Source organism: Sus scrofa, chromosome 6 (assembly GCF_054392235.1).
Source record: "Sus scrofa isolate SSC_HxYL_T2T_F1_AM1 chromosome 6, Sscrofa_HxYL_maternal_Yorkshire_Landrace_v2.0, whole genome shotgun sequence".
NCBI lineage: Eukaryota > Metazoa > Chordata > Mammalia > Artiodactyla > Suidae > Sus > Sus scrofa.
This window is the reverse complement of record NC_139388.1, coordinates 163,731,808-163,746,694: the sequence shown is the minus strand read 5'-3', so window position 1 is coordinate 163,746,694 and position 14,887 is coordinate 163,731,808. Positions and strand designations below refer to the sequence as shown.

The window sequence follows — 14,887 nt, the reverse complement described above, 5'->3', positions numbered from 1 at the left end:
ACTCTTCCTGTTTTCAAGAACTGGTCTGTCTTAGTCTGTTCAGGTTGCTCTGACAGCAGTACCATGACCTGGGTGGCTTAAACAAGAAATATTTACTTCTCAATGTTCTGGAGGCTGGAAAGTTCAATACCAAGGCACGGGCAGATTTGGTGAGGTCCTGCTTCCTGGTTCATAACAGCTATTTATGGCAGAAGAGGCAAGGGAACTTCTTGGGCTCTTTTTTTTCCCTTTTCTTTTTACCTGTAGCATATGGAAGTTCTTAGGCTAGGGGTTGAATCAGAGTTGCACCTGCCAGCCTACACCATAGTCAGGCTGGATCAGAGCCTCATCTGCAACCTATGCTGCAGCTTGCACAGTTCCAGATTCTTAACCCACTGAGAGAGGCCAGGGATCAAATCTGCATCCTCATGGATACTAATTGGGGTTTATTACTGCAGAGGCACCACAGGAGCTCCAGTAACTTACCTATCTTGATACTGTTCCTAAATTTTGAAATTGCATTACGGAAAAATCTCATGTTTCTTCCATACTATCTCTAACACACGGTGCTGTTATAATTATTCATCAGTTAAGCATATATTCAGTAAACATATAGTGTGTGCTATATGCTGATAGGTTTCTAGGGGGATGGCGATGAGACTGTTCAGGTTGGGCAACAGGGGACAAGGACCTATGGAAAGTCACTTGTGAAGCATGATTGACCATCCTGCCTGCTTGTGTTAATCCCTGCCCTTGGCGGTTGTCACACTTATCCAGCATGAGACACGGGGAGGAGACACACACTCTTTTGCCACACCTGCCCCCCCCACCGCCCACACATTGTTTCTGCCAAGTTTCTCCTACCACCAGCGCTTATAAGCAGAATGCCTCCTCGCAGTCCCTGCTGTTGTCATCCTGAGCTCAGCCCATCCATTTCAGATGCCTCAAAAAATCTTTCTCTTGCTTTACCAATGGGGCCTTGTGCGTTCCTCCCTTGACAAACAGTCTCTTTTTGGGGGAGGAGAAATACCGTTATTTTTTCACAAATACTTTCATATTTTTCATTGTTTATGTTAACATTAATGGGTTTAATTTTTTATTGAATTGAAAGCTTTTATTAAATGTCCTGTCTTAAGTGCCAAGAGTGTAAATATTGGTAAATATAACCCTTAGGATCAAAAGCACGTTGGCATCTTCAGTGTCTTTAAGAGTGTAAAGTAGCCTTGAGGCTGAGGAGTTTTGCGAATCGCTGGGTCTAGTCATCGAGCACCAACAGCTGCTAACAACACAAAGACAGTAATCCAGTGTTACATGTTTTCTGGTGAAAGAATACACCACCACCTATAATTTTGTCAAGGGGATAGAATGTGCGTATGCAAGCTTCTGGATCCAGTTGCCAGTTTGCAGGAAATAAAGAGAACAGAAGAACCTGTGGAACAGCATGAGTTCTCAGTCTACAAAGCCCAGGGTCCGGGAAGCTCTAGGCCAAATGCTCTGGGTTCTTTAGCAGATACATTGAGAGGAAGAGAAAATAGTGGAGGGGAACCTGTAGATTAAAAGAGAATTTAGGAGTTCCCGTCGTGGCTCAGTGGTTAACGAATCCGACTAGGAACCATGAGGTTGTGGGTTTGATCCCTGGCCTCTGCCCAGTGGGTTGGGGATCCGGCCTTGCCGTGAGCTGTGGTGTAGGTCGCAGACACTGCTCGGATCTGGTGTTGCTGTGGCTGTGGTGTAGGCCGCAGGCAATCGCTCCCATTAGACCCCTAGCCTGGGAAACCCCCCCCACACACAAAAAAAGAGCATTTAAAAGCCCATAAAATTTTGTAAAAAACGCAAGACGGAACTATAGTGTGTACAGGTAGATACCTGGGTGATGAAATACTCCAAGGAAGTGATTACTGTAAGAATAGGGATAGTAATTACTCTGGGAGTGGGATGGGGATTGAGATTGGGATAGAGTATTAGAGGAGTTTCTGGCAGGCAAGGTTTAATTTTTTAGTCTAGGAGGTAGGTGTCAAAGACAGAGCTGGACAGCGGGTTAAAGGTTTGGTGTTGTCACCCGAATCATCGGGTGGCTGCTGAGGCGTGGCTTTGATCCCTGGCCAAGGGACGTCCATATACCTGGGGAGGGGGAGGAATCGTGGACATTAGGTAAAATGTCAGGAGAGATTTTAATCAGTCGTATGGTATTGCGAAAGGGCAAGAGGAGGGCAGAGGGAACTGAGCTAACTTTATACAGAGGTGACTGGGTATTTTAAAGGGAAAATAAGGGAATCAGGAGGGTGGTGAGTAGGGCTCAGTGCAGTAGTCCCTTGGTGTCACTGGGGGATTGATCCAGGATCTCTCTCAGATACCAAATCCATGGATGCTCAGCCCTTTTCATCGACCCTCTGTATTTACAGACACAGAACCCATGGATGCAGAGGGCCAGATGGAGGGTCAGGGCAGTGAAAACTTACATAAAGTGGGAAGGGGGGAGGTTAGTTCACGTGAAACCCATCTGGATTTGCTGATTGGCATTTTTCCAAGCTGGGACACCAGCTCTATCTTCAGGTGTTGGACGAAAGAAGCAAGAAATTCTCTTGCTAGGCTTTGAGTTTTCTAAGACGGGCACTTTAACTGGGGCCAGGGTCCCCCAGGTCTTTATAGGCCCAGGCTGAGACTGAGTAGAAAAGAAGGCTTAGAGGATCCTGGCTAGAATTTGGTGAAGGAGAGAATCTTTGTCAATGGTTCCAAGAGTGTTTACTTTAAAATAATTCATTAGGGGTGTGTGTGTGTGTGTGTGTGGTTTCCTATATCTCTGTTATTTATGATAAAAAGGTTAAAACTTTAAAAAATGGGGCAGTTAACTCCAGGAAAAACAAAGCAAAATGAAATTGTATGATAAATCGTAGTGGCCCAACAGAAAGAAATATTAATAAGGAGAGCACTGAGTCCTAATTTAATAAAAAACTGATTCACCCACGTGAGGAGGATGAGGGAACTGTAAAAGTCTCTGTGCGGTGGCCTAAGAGACCTGCTTCTCATTGGCCCCCATTGGAGACTGTGATATTATTTCTTAAATTGATTTTATTTTTTATTTTATTTTTTATTACTCAATGAATTTATTACATTTATAGTTGTGCTAAATTGATTTTAAAAAATAAATAATAGCATAAGACTATTTAGGAACATGACATTTTATAAAAGAAATATCTAAAAGAATTGGAGGCCTCGTCCTGGCTCAGCAGTTAACAAACCCGACTAGGATCCATGAGGACGCAGGTTCAATCCCTGGTCTTGCTCAGTGGGTTAAGGATCCGTCGTTGCCGTGAGCTGTGGTGTAGGTCACAGATCGGCTCAGATCCCTCATTGCTGTGGTTGTGGCATAGGCTGGTAGCTACAGCTCCGATTGGACTCCTAGCCTGGGAGCCTCCATATGCCCTGGGTGTGACCCTAAAAAGACTAAAAAAAAAAAAAAAAAAAAAAAAAAAAGAAAGAAAAGAACTACCTAAAAGAATTGAAAATGCATGTCTTGGGAGCAAGTAAGGCTAGTGGATGAAGGGTAATGGAACAAGATAACTTTTTTTAAAGTATAGTTGATTTAAAATGTGCCAACTTCAGCAAAGTGACTCAGCCACACACACACACACACACACACACACATTCTTTTTCAAAATATTATTTTCCATCATGGTCTGTCCCAGGAGATTGGATATAGTCCCTGTACTACACAGTGGGACCTTGTCGTTTATCCATTCGAAATACGATAGTTTGCCTCTACTAACCCGAAACTCCCCATCTATCCCATTGCCTCCCCTCTCCTCCCTGGTAACCACAAGTCTGTTCTCTGTGTTGGTGAGTCTGTTTCTGTTTTGTAGATAGGTTCATTTGTGCTCAAGATTGCTATTTTTATTATAAACTTTGTGGTAGGTATTTTTTATTTTATTTTTTGCATTTCTTTGATTAAAAAAATGAAAAACTAAGAAACAAATACAAATGGAATGTTACCAACACCTCAGAAATTCCCTTCTTCCCTTGTGCAGCCACTGACTCCTTGCCTGCAAAGGGTTACCATTATCCTGGCTTCTGACCTTTAATAGCACAGAATAGTTTCGGCTCTTTTGTTCAATGTTAAGTTTGTGAGATTCGGCCTTAATTTCTCTTTTTTTGTCTCTTTGCCTTTTTAGGGCCGAACCCACAGCATATGGAGGTTCCCAGGCTAGGGGTTGAGTCGGAGCTGTAGCCACCAGCCTAGGCCACAGCCACAGCAACACCAGATCCCAGCCGTGTCTGCGGCCTACACCACAGCTCACGGCAACGCCAGATCCTTAACCCACTGAGTAAGGCCAGGGATCGAACCCGCAACCTCATGGTTCCTAGTCAGATTTGTTTCCACTGCACCAAAATGGGAACTCTCCTTCATTCAGTCTCAACAGTGCATTTAGAACGATCTAATGTGCAAGCCTTCTCAACCCCGTCTTTGTCTTTTAAAAATAGGGCTCTATTTTTCAAAGCGGTTTCAGGTTGCAAAATTGAGCAGAAAGTACAGAAAGTACAGAGTTCCTACATGCTCCCTGCCCCTACATGTGTACAGCCTTGCCCGCTGTCAATAATCAGCATCGGAGTGGCACAGTTGTTAAAATCGATGAACCCGTATTGACACATCAGTATTACTCAAAGCCCAAAGTTTCTATTAGTGCTCACTCTTGGTGTTTTTATTCTCTGAGTTTGGGCAAATATATGATGACCTGTATTCCGCATCTTAAAGAGTAGTCTCACTGCCCTGAAAGTCCTCTGTGCTCTGCCTCTTCATCCCTCCCTCCCTTTATCCCCTGACAACTATTGATCTTTTTACTGTCTCCAGAGTTTTGCCTTTTCTAGAATGTCTTATAGTTGGAATCATACAGTATACATAGTCTTTTCAGATTGGCTTCTTCACTTAGTAATACACATTTAAAATTCCTCCATGTCTTTCCATGGTTTGATAGCTCATATCTTTTTAGTGCTGAATAACCTTCTGTTATCTGGTTGTACCTCTGTTTATTTATCCTTTCACCTGGTAAAGACATCTTGGTTACTTCCAGATTTGCCAGTTATAAATAAAGCTGCTGTAAACATCTGTGGGCAGGTTTTTGTGTGAACATAAGTTTAAAAAAATTTTTTTTTGTTGAAGTATGCTTGCTTTACAATGTTGTGTTATTTCTGCTGTACAGCAAAGTGACACATGTATATATATATGTATTCTTTTCCATGTTCTTTTCCATTATGATTTATCATCGGATATGGACTATAGCTCCCTGTGCTATACAGTAGGACCTTGTTTATCCGTCCTATATATATAGTGGTGTGCATTTGCTAATCCCACACTCCCAGCCCTTGGCAACCATAAGTTTGTTCTCTATGAACTTAAGTTTTTAACTCATTAAATACTAAGGAGAACAGTTGCTGGATAATACGTTAAGAGGGGATTTTGTAAGACACTGTCAAACTGTCTCCCACAGCGTCTGTACCATTTGGCATTCCCATCACCAACGAATGAGAGTTCCTGCTGCTCCATATCCTTGCCGGCATTTGGTATTGTAGTTGTATCTCTTTGTTTTATTTCAGTTTCTTTTTAAAAAATCCGTTGTTGGCGTTCCTGCTGTGGCGCAACAGCATGTGTGTCATCTCTGGAGCGCAGGGACGAAGGTCCCCCCCCCCCACCTAGCGCAGTGTGTTGAGGCTCTGGCATTGCAACAGCTGTGGCATAGGCTGCAGTTGCAACTAGGATCTGATCCCTGGCCTGGACACTCCATATGTCGCAGGGCAGCCACAAAAAGAAAAAAAAGAATTCAGTGTCTTCAGGATAAAGCCCAGGAGAACATGTAAAGGTCACTTGTGAGTTGGTTCTGTAGCCAGATTGCCTGTAGTTGAAATTCCTCTCAATGAGCTGTGTATCTTTGGGCAAGTGATTTAATCTCTCTGTGCCTTAGTTTTCTTATCTTAAAATTGTAATAATAATAGTATTATTAGGGTTGTTGTGAGGATTAAACAAGTTAATATATGTGAAGTGCTTAGTACAGTGAGTAAGAGAGTAAGTGCCCAGTAAATGTTAGTAGTTATCATTGTTTGGTCCCAAGTAACTTTTCTGTCCTTATCACTTGCCATTTCCCATTATGCGTTTCAACCTCTGTAGGATAAAATTATTTGCATATAAAGTTGCCAAATTCTCTCACTTCTAGGCTTTTGCTCTAAAATTTCCTTTTCTTTCATTTGCCTAACTTCTACTCATCCTTAAAGACGTAATTAAATTTTTTTTGAAATTATAGTTGATTTGCAATGTTCCTTCAATTTCTGCTGTATAGTAAAGTGACCCAACTGCCCATATGCACACATTGGACAGTGCCTTTTTATTTTTTTTTCATTTTCGATTATGTTCTAGCCCAAGAGACTGGGCACAATTCCCTGTGCTGTACAGCAGGACCCCATCACCCATCCATTCCAAATGTAGCAGTCAGCATCTGCTAACCCCAAACTCCCCACCTATCCCCGTCTCTCCCCCTCTTCCCTGGCAAACATAATTCTGCCCCCCATGGTCCATGATAGGTTTCTGTTTTGTAGATAGATCATTTGCGTCATATTTTAGACTCCACATATAGGTGATATCATATGGTATTTGTCTTTCTCTTTCTGGCTTACTTCACTTAGTATGAGAATCTCTAGTTCTATTCATGTTGCTGCAAATGGCATTATTTTGTCCTTTTTATGGCTGAATAGTATTTTGTTGTATATATGTACCACGTCTTCTTAATCCATTCATCTGTTAGTGGACATCTGGGTTGTTTCCATGTCTTGACTATTTTGAATAGTGTTGCAGTGAATATAGGGGCGCATGTATCTTTCTCAATGAAAATTTTGTTTGGATATACCCAGGAGTGGGATTGCTGGATCATGTGGCCGTTTTTTTTTTTTTTTTTTGTCTTTTGTCCTTTTAGGGCCACACCCGCTGCATATGGAGGTTCCCAGGCTAGGGGTCTAATCAGAGCTGTTGCTGCCGGCCTATGCCACAGCCATAGCAATGCCAGATCCGAGCCATGTCTGAGACCGGCACCACAGCTCACGGCAATTCTGGTAGTTCTATATTTAGTTTTCTGAGGTACCTCCATAAAGGAAACCATTAAAAAAATGAAAAGACAGGAGTTCCCATCGTGGCTCAGTGGTTAACGAATCTGACAAGGAACCATGAGGTTGCAGGTTCGATCCCTGGCCTTGCTCAGTGGGTTAAGGATCTGGTGTTGCCGTGAGCTGTGGTGTAGGTCACAGATGTGGCTCAGATCTGGCATTGCTGTGGCTCTGGTGTAGGCCGATGGCTACAGCTCCGACTAGACCCCTAGCCTGGGAACCTCCATATGCTGCAGGTGCGGCCCTAAAAAGACAAAAGCCAAAAAAAAAAAAAAAAAAAAAAAAAGAAAAGACAGCCCACAGAATGGGAGAATATCTTTGCACATGATGCAACCAACAAAAACTTAATCTCAAAAATATACAGACAACTCATTCAACTCAACGACAAAAAAACGAACAACCCAATGGAAAAATGGGCAGAAGACCAAAATAAACATTTCTCCAAAGAAGACATTCAGATGGCCAACAGGCACATGAAAAAATGCTCAACACTTTCTTCCTTTCTTTCTTTCTTTCTTTCTTTCTTTCTTTCTTTCTTTCTTTCATTCTTTCTTTCTTTCCTTCTTTCTTTCTTTCTTTCCTTCTTTCTTTCCTTCTTTCTTTCCTTCTTTCTTTCTTTCTTTCTTTCTTTCTTTCTTTCTTTCTTTCTTTCTTTCTTTCCTTCCTTCCTTCCTTCCTTCCTTCCTTCCTTCCTTCCTTTCTTCCTTCCTTTCTTTGTCTTTTCTCATTTCAGGGCCGCACCTGCGGCATATGGAGGTTCCCAGGCTAGGGGTCTAATCAGAGCTGTTGCCACTGGACTACACCAGAGCCACAGCAATGCCAGATCCGAGCCGCATCTGCAACCTACACCACAGCTCACAGCAACGCCGGATCCTTAATCCACTGAGCGAGGCCAGGGATCGAACCCGCAACCTCATGGTTCCTAGTTGGATTTGTTTCTGATGCACCACGACGGGAACTCCTCAACGTTTCTAATTATTAGAGAAATGCAAATCAGAACTACAGTGAGGTACCACCTTCACCAATTAGAGTGGTCATCACTAACAAGTCAACAAACAACCAATGCTGGAGAGGATGTGGAGAAAAGGGAATCCTGCTTCACTGTTGGTGGGAATGAAAATTGGTACAACCACTACGGAAAACAGTGTGGAGTTACCTTAAAAACTTAATTTAAATAGCAGTTTCTCTGGGAAGCCAAGGCTGGGTAATTGCCTCTCCCAAATCATTCTGTGCTTACGATTCTATGGTGTAATTGCCTGTTTTCTAATAGACCGGAAGCTCCCTGAGGGCACAGACTGTTATTTATTATCAGAAGCCAGTAACACAATAGGTGCTCAGTACGTTTTCATTTAAATGAATAGATGAATGAATTTCTGCGATGCTGTGTTGTGAGAAAATCTAACTGTATTTGTTTCTATTTATTATCTCCTTCTGTGTTTCTAGTTCATGAAGCCTGGGGATGCGAATTCAAAAGACTACCCGGACTTGGCAAAGGAAGCAGGTAATATAGAACGGTTAGATCTCTGATCCTTGTAGTTGATTGTGTGCTCTGTTTCGATTGTGGAGCAACCTTGCAACCTTAACAGGAAGCTTGGACAAGGGAGAGGAACCCATTCAGACAATTGCCTAGTGGCTCACTAGAAAGGAGAAAGGGAAAAGAGCTTGGGCATTCTCAGCTAGACAGCCAGAGCAGACAGTGGCTTGTGATTTGCTACTCAGCTGTTTGTTGGGACAGCAAAGCCTCTAGGTGAGACAGGTGGAGTCTTTACAAGGGATAACTTGATTCTAGTGTGTGTTTACCTTAAGAGTTAGGACAGGAGTTCCCGTCGAGGCTTAGTGGTTAACGAATCCGACTAGGAACCATGAGGTTGCAGGTTCGATCCCTGGCCTTGCTCAGTGGGTTAAGGATCCGGCATTGCCATGAGCTGTGGTGTAGGTCGCAGACGTGGCTCGGATCCGGCATTGCTGTGGCTCTGGCATAGGCCGGTGGCTACAGCTCCGATTAGACCTCTAGCCTGGGAACCTCCATATGCCGCAGGAAGTGGCCCTAGAAAAGGCAAAAAGACACACACACACACACACACACACACAAAAGATTTAGGACAAAATTTATGTCTTCCTTTCCTAGAAGAGAGTTGATCACATTAAAATGCATTAAATACCTGTAAGGTGGTTTTCCTCTCTTCACTGAGCCAACATAAATAATTTTTCTCCTTTCACTAGGCTGGTGTGTGATTAAATGAGGTCATGCAGTTTGTTTATTCTAGTGAGTGGTAATACTGTCAAGGGAAGGACTTGGGTGAGTCCTTGTGAACAGAAATACAGAGACGGGCCCACGAGTGTGTGTGTCCTTGGTCCTTGTCGTCTCAGCATCCTTCAGAGTCACATGATTGGGTGAGGCTACAGCTGGCTGAACCATGGACCTGAGTTCTCACAGAGAGACCCTCATCCATAGTTCTCTTTAAAAAGAAAAAAAGAAGAGGGTAAGCCTAAGAGCCTCTTTACATGGTGGAAAGAAATGTTTCAGTTTCAGGACCAAGCCGTCTAGGCCTCAGTATCCGTGGTTTAAGGGGGTGTGGGAAACACAGGCTTCCCGCACGTGGAGACCTTGGGCGTAACTTGGTCCCACGACATTATTAGGTGTGGGGCTCCTTCTGGGAAGCCTTCCTGGCTTTTCAGTCCTGCCAGCTTGTTGCCAGGCAACCCAAAAAGAGTTACTGTGGTTTTTCATTAGGTACTTGTCTCCACGAGTAGCTAGTACACCCAGTGCTCATAAATTAGATCTTGTTTCAGCTCTACACAGGGCATCAGAGTGTCCCTGTCCCCCACAAGGAAAGTTCATGAGATTTGATTAGCTGATGTTGATTTTCCAGGTGGACACTCTTCAATGTTTATCTTTTGGCTGTTGAACCTTCTCCTTTTGACTGATGTTTTCAAACAGCTTCTGCCTTTCTCTGAAATAGGAGAGGTTTTAATCAGTTCTTTCTATATATTTTTTGTTCTCTTTTATTTAATGGAAATTTGGAAGTGACTTTAATAATATACTAATATTATTTTGTGACCCAGGCCTACCACTGTTAACATCTTGGCATATTCTTTTTTTTTTTTTTTTTTTTTTGCTTTACTTTTTAGGGCCGCACTCGTGGCATATGGAGGTTCCCAGGCTAGGGGTCAAATCAGAGCTACAGCTGCTGGCCCTCACCACAACCACAGCAACATCAGATCCAAGCCGCGTCTGTGACCTACACCACAGCTCACAGCAATGCCAGATCCTTAACCCACTGATCGAGGCCAGGGATTGAACCCACAACCTCATGGCTCCTAGTCGGATTCGTTTCTATTGCACCATGACGGGAACTCCAACTTTTTGATATTTTAGAAGAACTGTGGTGGACATCTTGCTAAACATAGTAGTTGTTCTTCTTTCTAGTTGCTTTTGAGGACTGTGCCTAGAAGCAGACTCATAAGAACAACAGCTATGAATAGTTTTAAGACTCTCGTCAAATTATCTTTCAGATGATTTATATTATGAGAGTTTCACTAGCAGCATATGGAAATGCTCCTTTGAACATAATCTCACCACCATTATTATAAGTAAAACATTAATTATTTTGCTCATATGCTAACTGGTCTGATCAAACCAGTCTTGTAATCAAACATGTATCTTCTTAAGTTAAAAAAATTCAAACACATTCATATGGTTAGAAAACACACACACAGTATGGCTTGTCCTTCCCAGGCCTCTTCCCCAGGGGGGCAACTTTTTTTTTTTTTTTTTTTTTTTTTTGGTCTTTTTAGGGCCGCACCTGTGGCCTATGGAGATTCTCAGGCTAAGAGTTGAATTGGAGTTGTAGCTGCTGACCTGTGCCACAGCCACAGCAACACGGGATCCTAGCTGTGTCTGTGACCTACACCACAGCTCACGGCAACACAGGATCCTTAACCCACTGATCGAGGCCGGGGATTGAGCCTATATTCTCATGGTTACTAGTCAGGTTCGTTTCCGCTGAGCCACGCAGGAACTCCCAACTTCTTTTAACTGGTTTGGCTTTAGTTCTTCTGGGGTCACTCCATGTCTATAAGTGTTTGTTCCACCATACTGATTCCAGTTTTTAATTTATACATTTTAAACATCGGTTTGTTTCTCGTTCTGGAAGAGGAGGATTTAGGTCACGCCTTCTCTCCAGCTTCTACTGTCCTCTTCCTAGTTTATTTTCATACTTTTTCTCAGTTCCTCCCCTGGTCATTTCTACACTTTGGATAGCATCCTTCAAAGTCCACTTCTTGTCCCATAGCCGGAATCATCGCTTGGTCCTGGCTTTAAAAGGTGACAATATGGGAGTTCCCGTCGTGGTGCAGTGGTTAACGAATCCGACTAGGAACCATGAAGTTGCGGGTTCGGTCCCTGCCCTTGCTCAGTGGGTTAAGGATCTGGTGTTGCCGTGAGCTGTGGTGTAGGTCGCAGACACGGCTCAGATCCCGCATTGCTGTTGCTGTGGCGTAGGCCGGTGGCTACAGCTCCAACTCGACCCCTAGCCTGGGAACCTCCATATGCCGCAGGTGTGGCCCTAAAAAAACAAAAGACAAAAATAAATAAATAAATAAGAGATGACAATATGAGTGCTCCCACACTCCCTATCCCTAACAGTGACATTCTGCCTGATTTTTGCCCTCTAGGTCTGTGCTAGCAGCACAGAGATGAGTAAGACATCTTGCCATTAGAGAGCTTTAAGACTCTTTGGATTTAATATTTATAGTGAGGTGTACAGTTGGAAAAGAAAATGTCAATCAAAAAAAAAAAAAAAAAAGAGGTGTGGGGAGTTCCCAGTGTGGCGCAGCGGATACAAATCCGACTAGGAACCATGAGGTTCCATCCCTGGCCTCGCTCAGTGGATTGGGGATCCGGCCTTGCCGTGAGCTGTGGTGTAGGCCGGCAGCTGTAGCTCGGATTAGACCCCTAGCCTGGGAACTTCCATGTGCTGCAGGCGCGGCCCTAAAAAAGAAGCAGCAAAAAAAAAAAAAAAAAAAAGAGGTGTGGAAAATTGTTGGCAGTAGCTTAGAGGAAGAATGGATAACCTCTGAAAGGTGATAGGACTTCTGAAAGGCTGAGATGAATTGGATGCAGGATTTGTCATTTGAATTGAACATAGACTCTCTGGAGGTAGGTTTACTTTGAAAAAATTCTAAACTTACTTTTACTTACTTAAAGCACTGTTCAGTGAAACCTGTTTTTTTTTATAGGCCAGAAGGCTTTAGCGGATGCCCAGATCCCTTACTCAGCAGTGGAACAGGCATGTGTTGGCTACGTTTATGGTAAGTGGTAGACTATGTATTCTGAAAATTATTCACCTAAATTTATCAGCAACTGCATAAACAATGCAGAGGAATTTGTGAATTTTAACCCTCAAAACTCAGAATTCAGAGTTTTATTTTCATCATTCCTAGGTTTTCCTTACATGTCAGCCTAGTTTGTGTGTACATATAGATATATATACATATAGATATATTTTGCCACTATTATGTTGCCAAAATAGGACACAAATTAAAAACATGTTTTATCCTTAAAAAAGAAAAAATTACTGATAGTTCTACTCTATAGATATAATACTATTCAAAAGATAAATTTTTGTTCTTTATTGTCTTATAATCTGTATTTATTGACTTTGTGTCTAATAAAACTTTTTTCATTAAACTTTTTTTTTTCCTCTTTTTGCTTTTTAGGCCCACACCTGTGGCATATGGAGGTTCCCAGGCTAGGGGTCTAATCGGAGCTACAGCTGCTGGCCTATGTCACAGCCACAGCAACACCAGATCCAAGCCGCGCCTGCAACATACGCTTCAGCTCATGGCAATGCTGGATCTTTAACCCACTGAGCAAGGCCGGGAATCGAACCTGCAACCTCATGGTTCCTAGTCGGATTAATTTCTGCTGTGCTGTGATGGGAACTCCCATCATTAAACTTTTTTCTGGTTAGAAAGATGGTATATACTAATTGTAATTTAAAAAAAAAGGAATGACACAAAAGCATAAGAAAAAATGTCACCTGTGATCTCATTACCCAGAGATTATTACCATTAATTTTTTGGTGTGTATCCTTCAGTGAGCATGAACGTGTGTAAAGATATATGCACACATAATTTTTTCTTCAAATAAGGAACAGTTACATACTTTTTGGGGACCCCCTTTCCTCATTTTACTGTGTTCAATATTTCCCAAGTCATTAAGTCTACTTTCATATCATCATTAATATTTTTCATTTTTTTGGAATGAATTAAATATTTACATATTTACATGGTACAAAAATACAAAAGATGGATGGTTTTGTAGTGGAAAGACTCACTCTTATTCCTGTTTCCCTGTCTCATGGTTCCCTTCCCTTAAACAACCAATTTCACTAACTCTTTGTTTTTTTGGTTTTTTTTTTTTGGTTTTTTTGCTTTTTAGGGCCGAACCTGTGCACATGGAGGTTCCCAGGCTAGGTGTCAAATCAGAGCTGTAGCTGCCGGCCTACGCCACAGCCACAGCAATGCGGGATCGGAGCCGTGTCTGTGACCTTCACCACAGCTCACGGCAACACAGGATCTTTAACCCACTGAGTGAGGCCAGGGATCGAACCTGTATGCTCATGAATACTGGTTGGGTTCATTACCACTGAGCCACAGTGGGAACTCCTGCAGTTGGATTCTTAACCCACTGTGCTACAGTGGGACCTCAATCAACTATACTTAAAAAAAAGAAAAAAAAAGAATTTTTCTAGTCTTTTCACAGCATTTTAAATTATTGCGTAATATTCTATCTTGGAGATTTATTACAGTTTAATCAGTAGTAGTAATGGTACTCTATTCTTGGACGTTTTAAGTTATTTCTAACTTCTAGTTACTATAAAAGTCCGTAGTGACCATTAATGTAGATGAATCTTTGTACAGATCTGTGATTATGTCTTTGGGATTTCAAGATATGAAGAGAATTCTTTTTTTTTTTTTTTTTTTTTTTTTGTCTTTTGTCTTTTGTCTTTTTTGTTGTTGTTGTTGTTGCTATTTCTTGGGCTGCTCCCGCGGCATATGGAGGTTCCCAGGCTAGGGGTCGAATCGGAGCTGTAGCCACCGGCCTACGCCAGAGCCACAGCAACGCGGGATCCGAGCCGCGTCTGCGACCTACACCACAGCTCACGGCAACGCCGGATCGTTAACCCACTGAGCAAGGGCAGGGACCGAACCCGCAACCTCATGGTTCCTAGTGGGATTCGTTAACCACTGCGCCACGACGGGAACTCCTGAAGAGAATTCTTGAAGGAAAATTTACTCGGTCAAAGAGATGCATAATGTATTTATGAAAAGGAGGGCCTAAACCATGCTGTTTTCCCTGAAAACTTCTGGAGAGTCTGTATCTTTTTTTTTTTTTTTAATATATATATTTTTTTATTTTCCCACTGTACAGCAAGGGGGTCAGGTTATCCTTACATGTATACATTACAATTACATTTTTTCCCCCACCCTTTCTTCTGTTGCAACATGAGTATCTAGACATAGTTCTCAATGCTACTCTGCAGGATCTCCTTGTAAATCTATTCTAAGTTGTGTCTGATAAGCCCAAGCTCCGGATCCCTCCCACTCCCTCCCCCTCCCATCAGGCAGCCACATGGAGAATCTGTATCTTTTATTTATTTATTTTTTTGTCTTTCTTTTTTTTCAGGGCCGCACCCGCGGCACATGGAGGTTCCTAGGCTAGGGGTCCAATCGGAGCTGTAGTTGCTGGCCTACACGC

General features: G+C 42.5%; 1 protein-coding gene across 1 annotated transcript in view; it reads left to right on the top strand.

Moving 5' to 3' along the window:
- The window catches only part of SCP2 (sterol carrier protein 2), a 124,775-nt gene that overhangs the window by 2,708 nt on the left and 107,180 nt on the right, over positions 1-14,887 (top strand). The window contains 2 exon segments of the mRNA NM_001168415.1: positions 8,566-8,623; positions 12,364-12,435. Coding sequence (NP_001161887.1) covers positions 8,566-8,623; positions 12,364-12,435 — 130 coding nt within the window.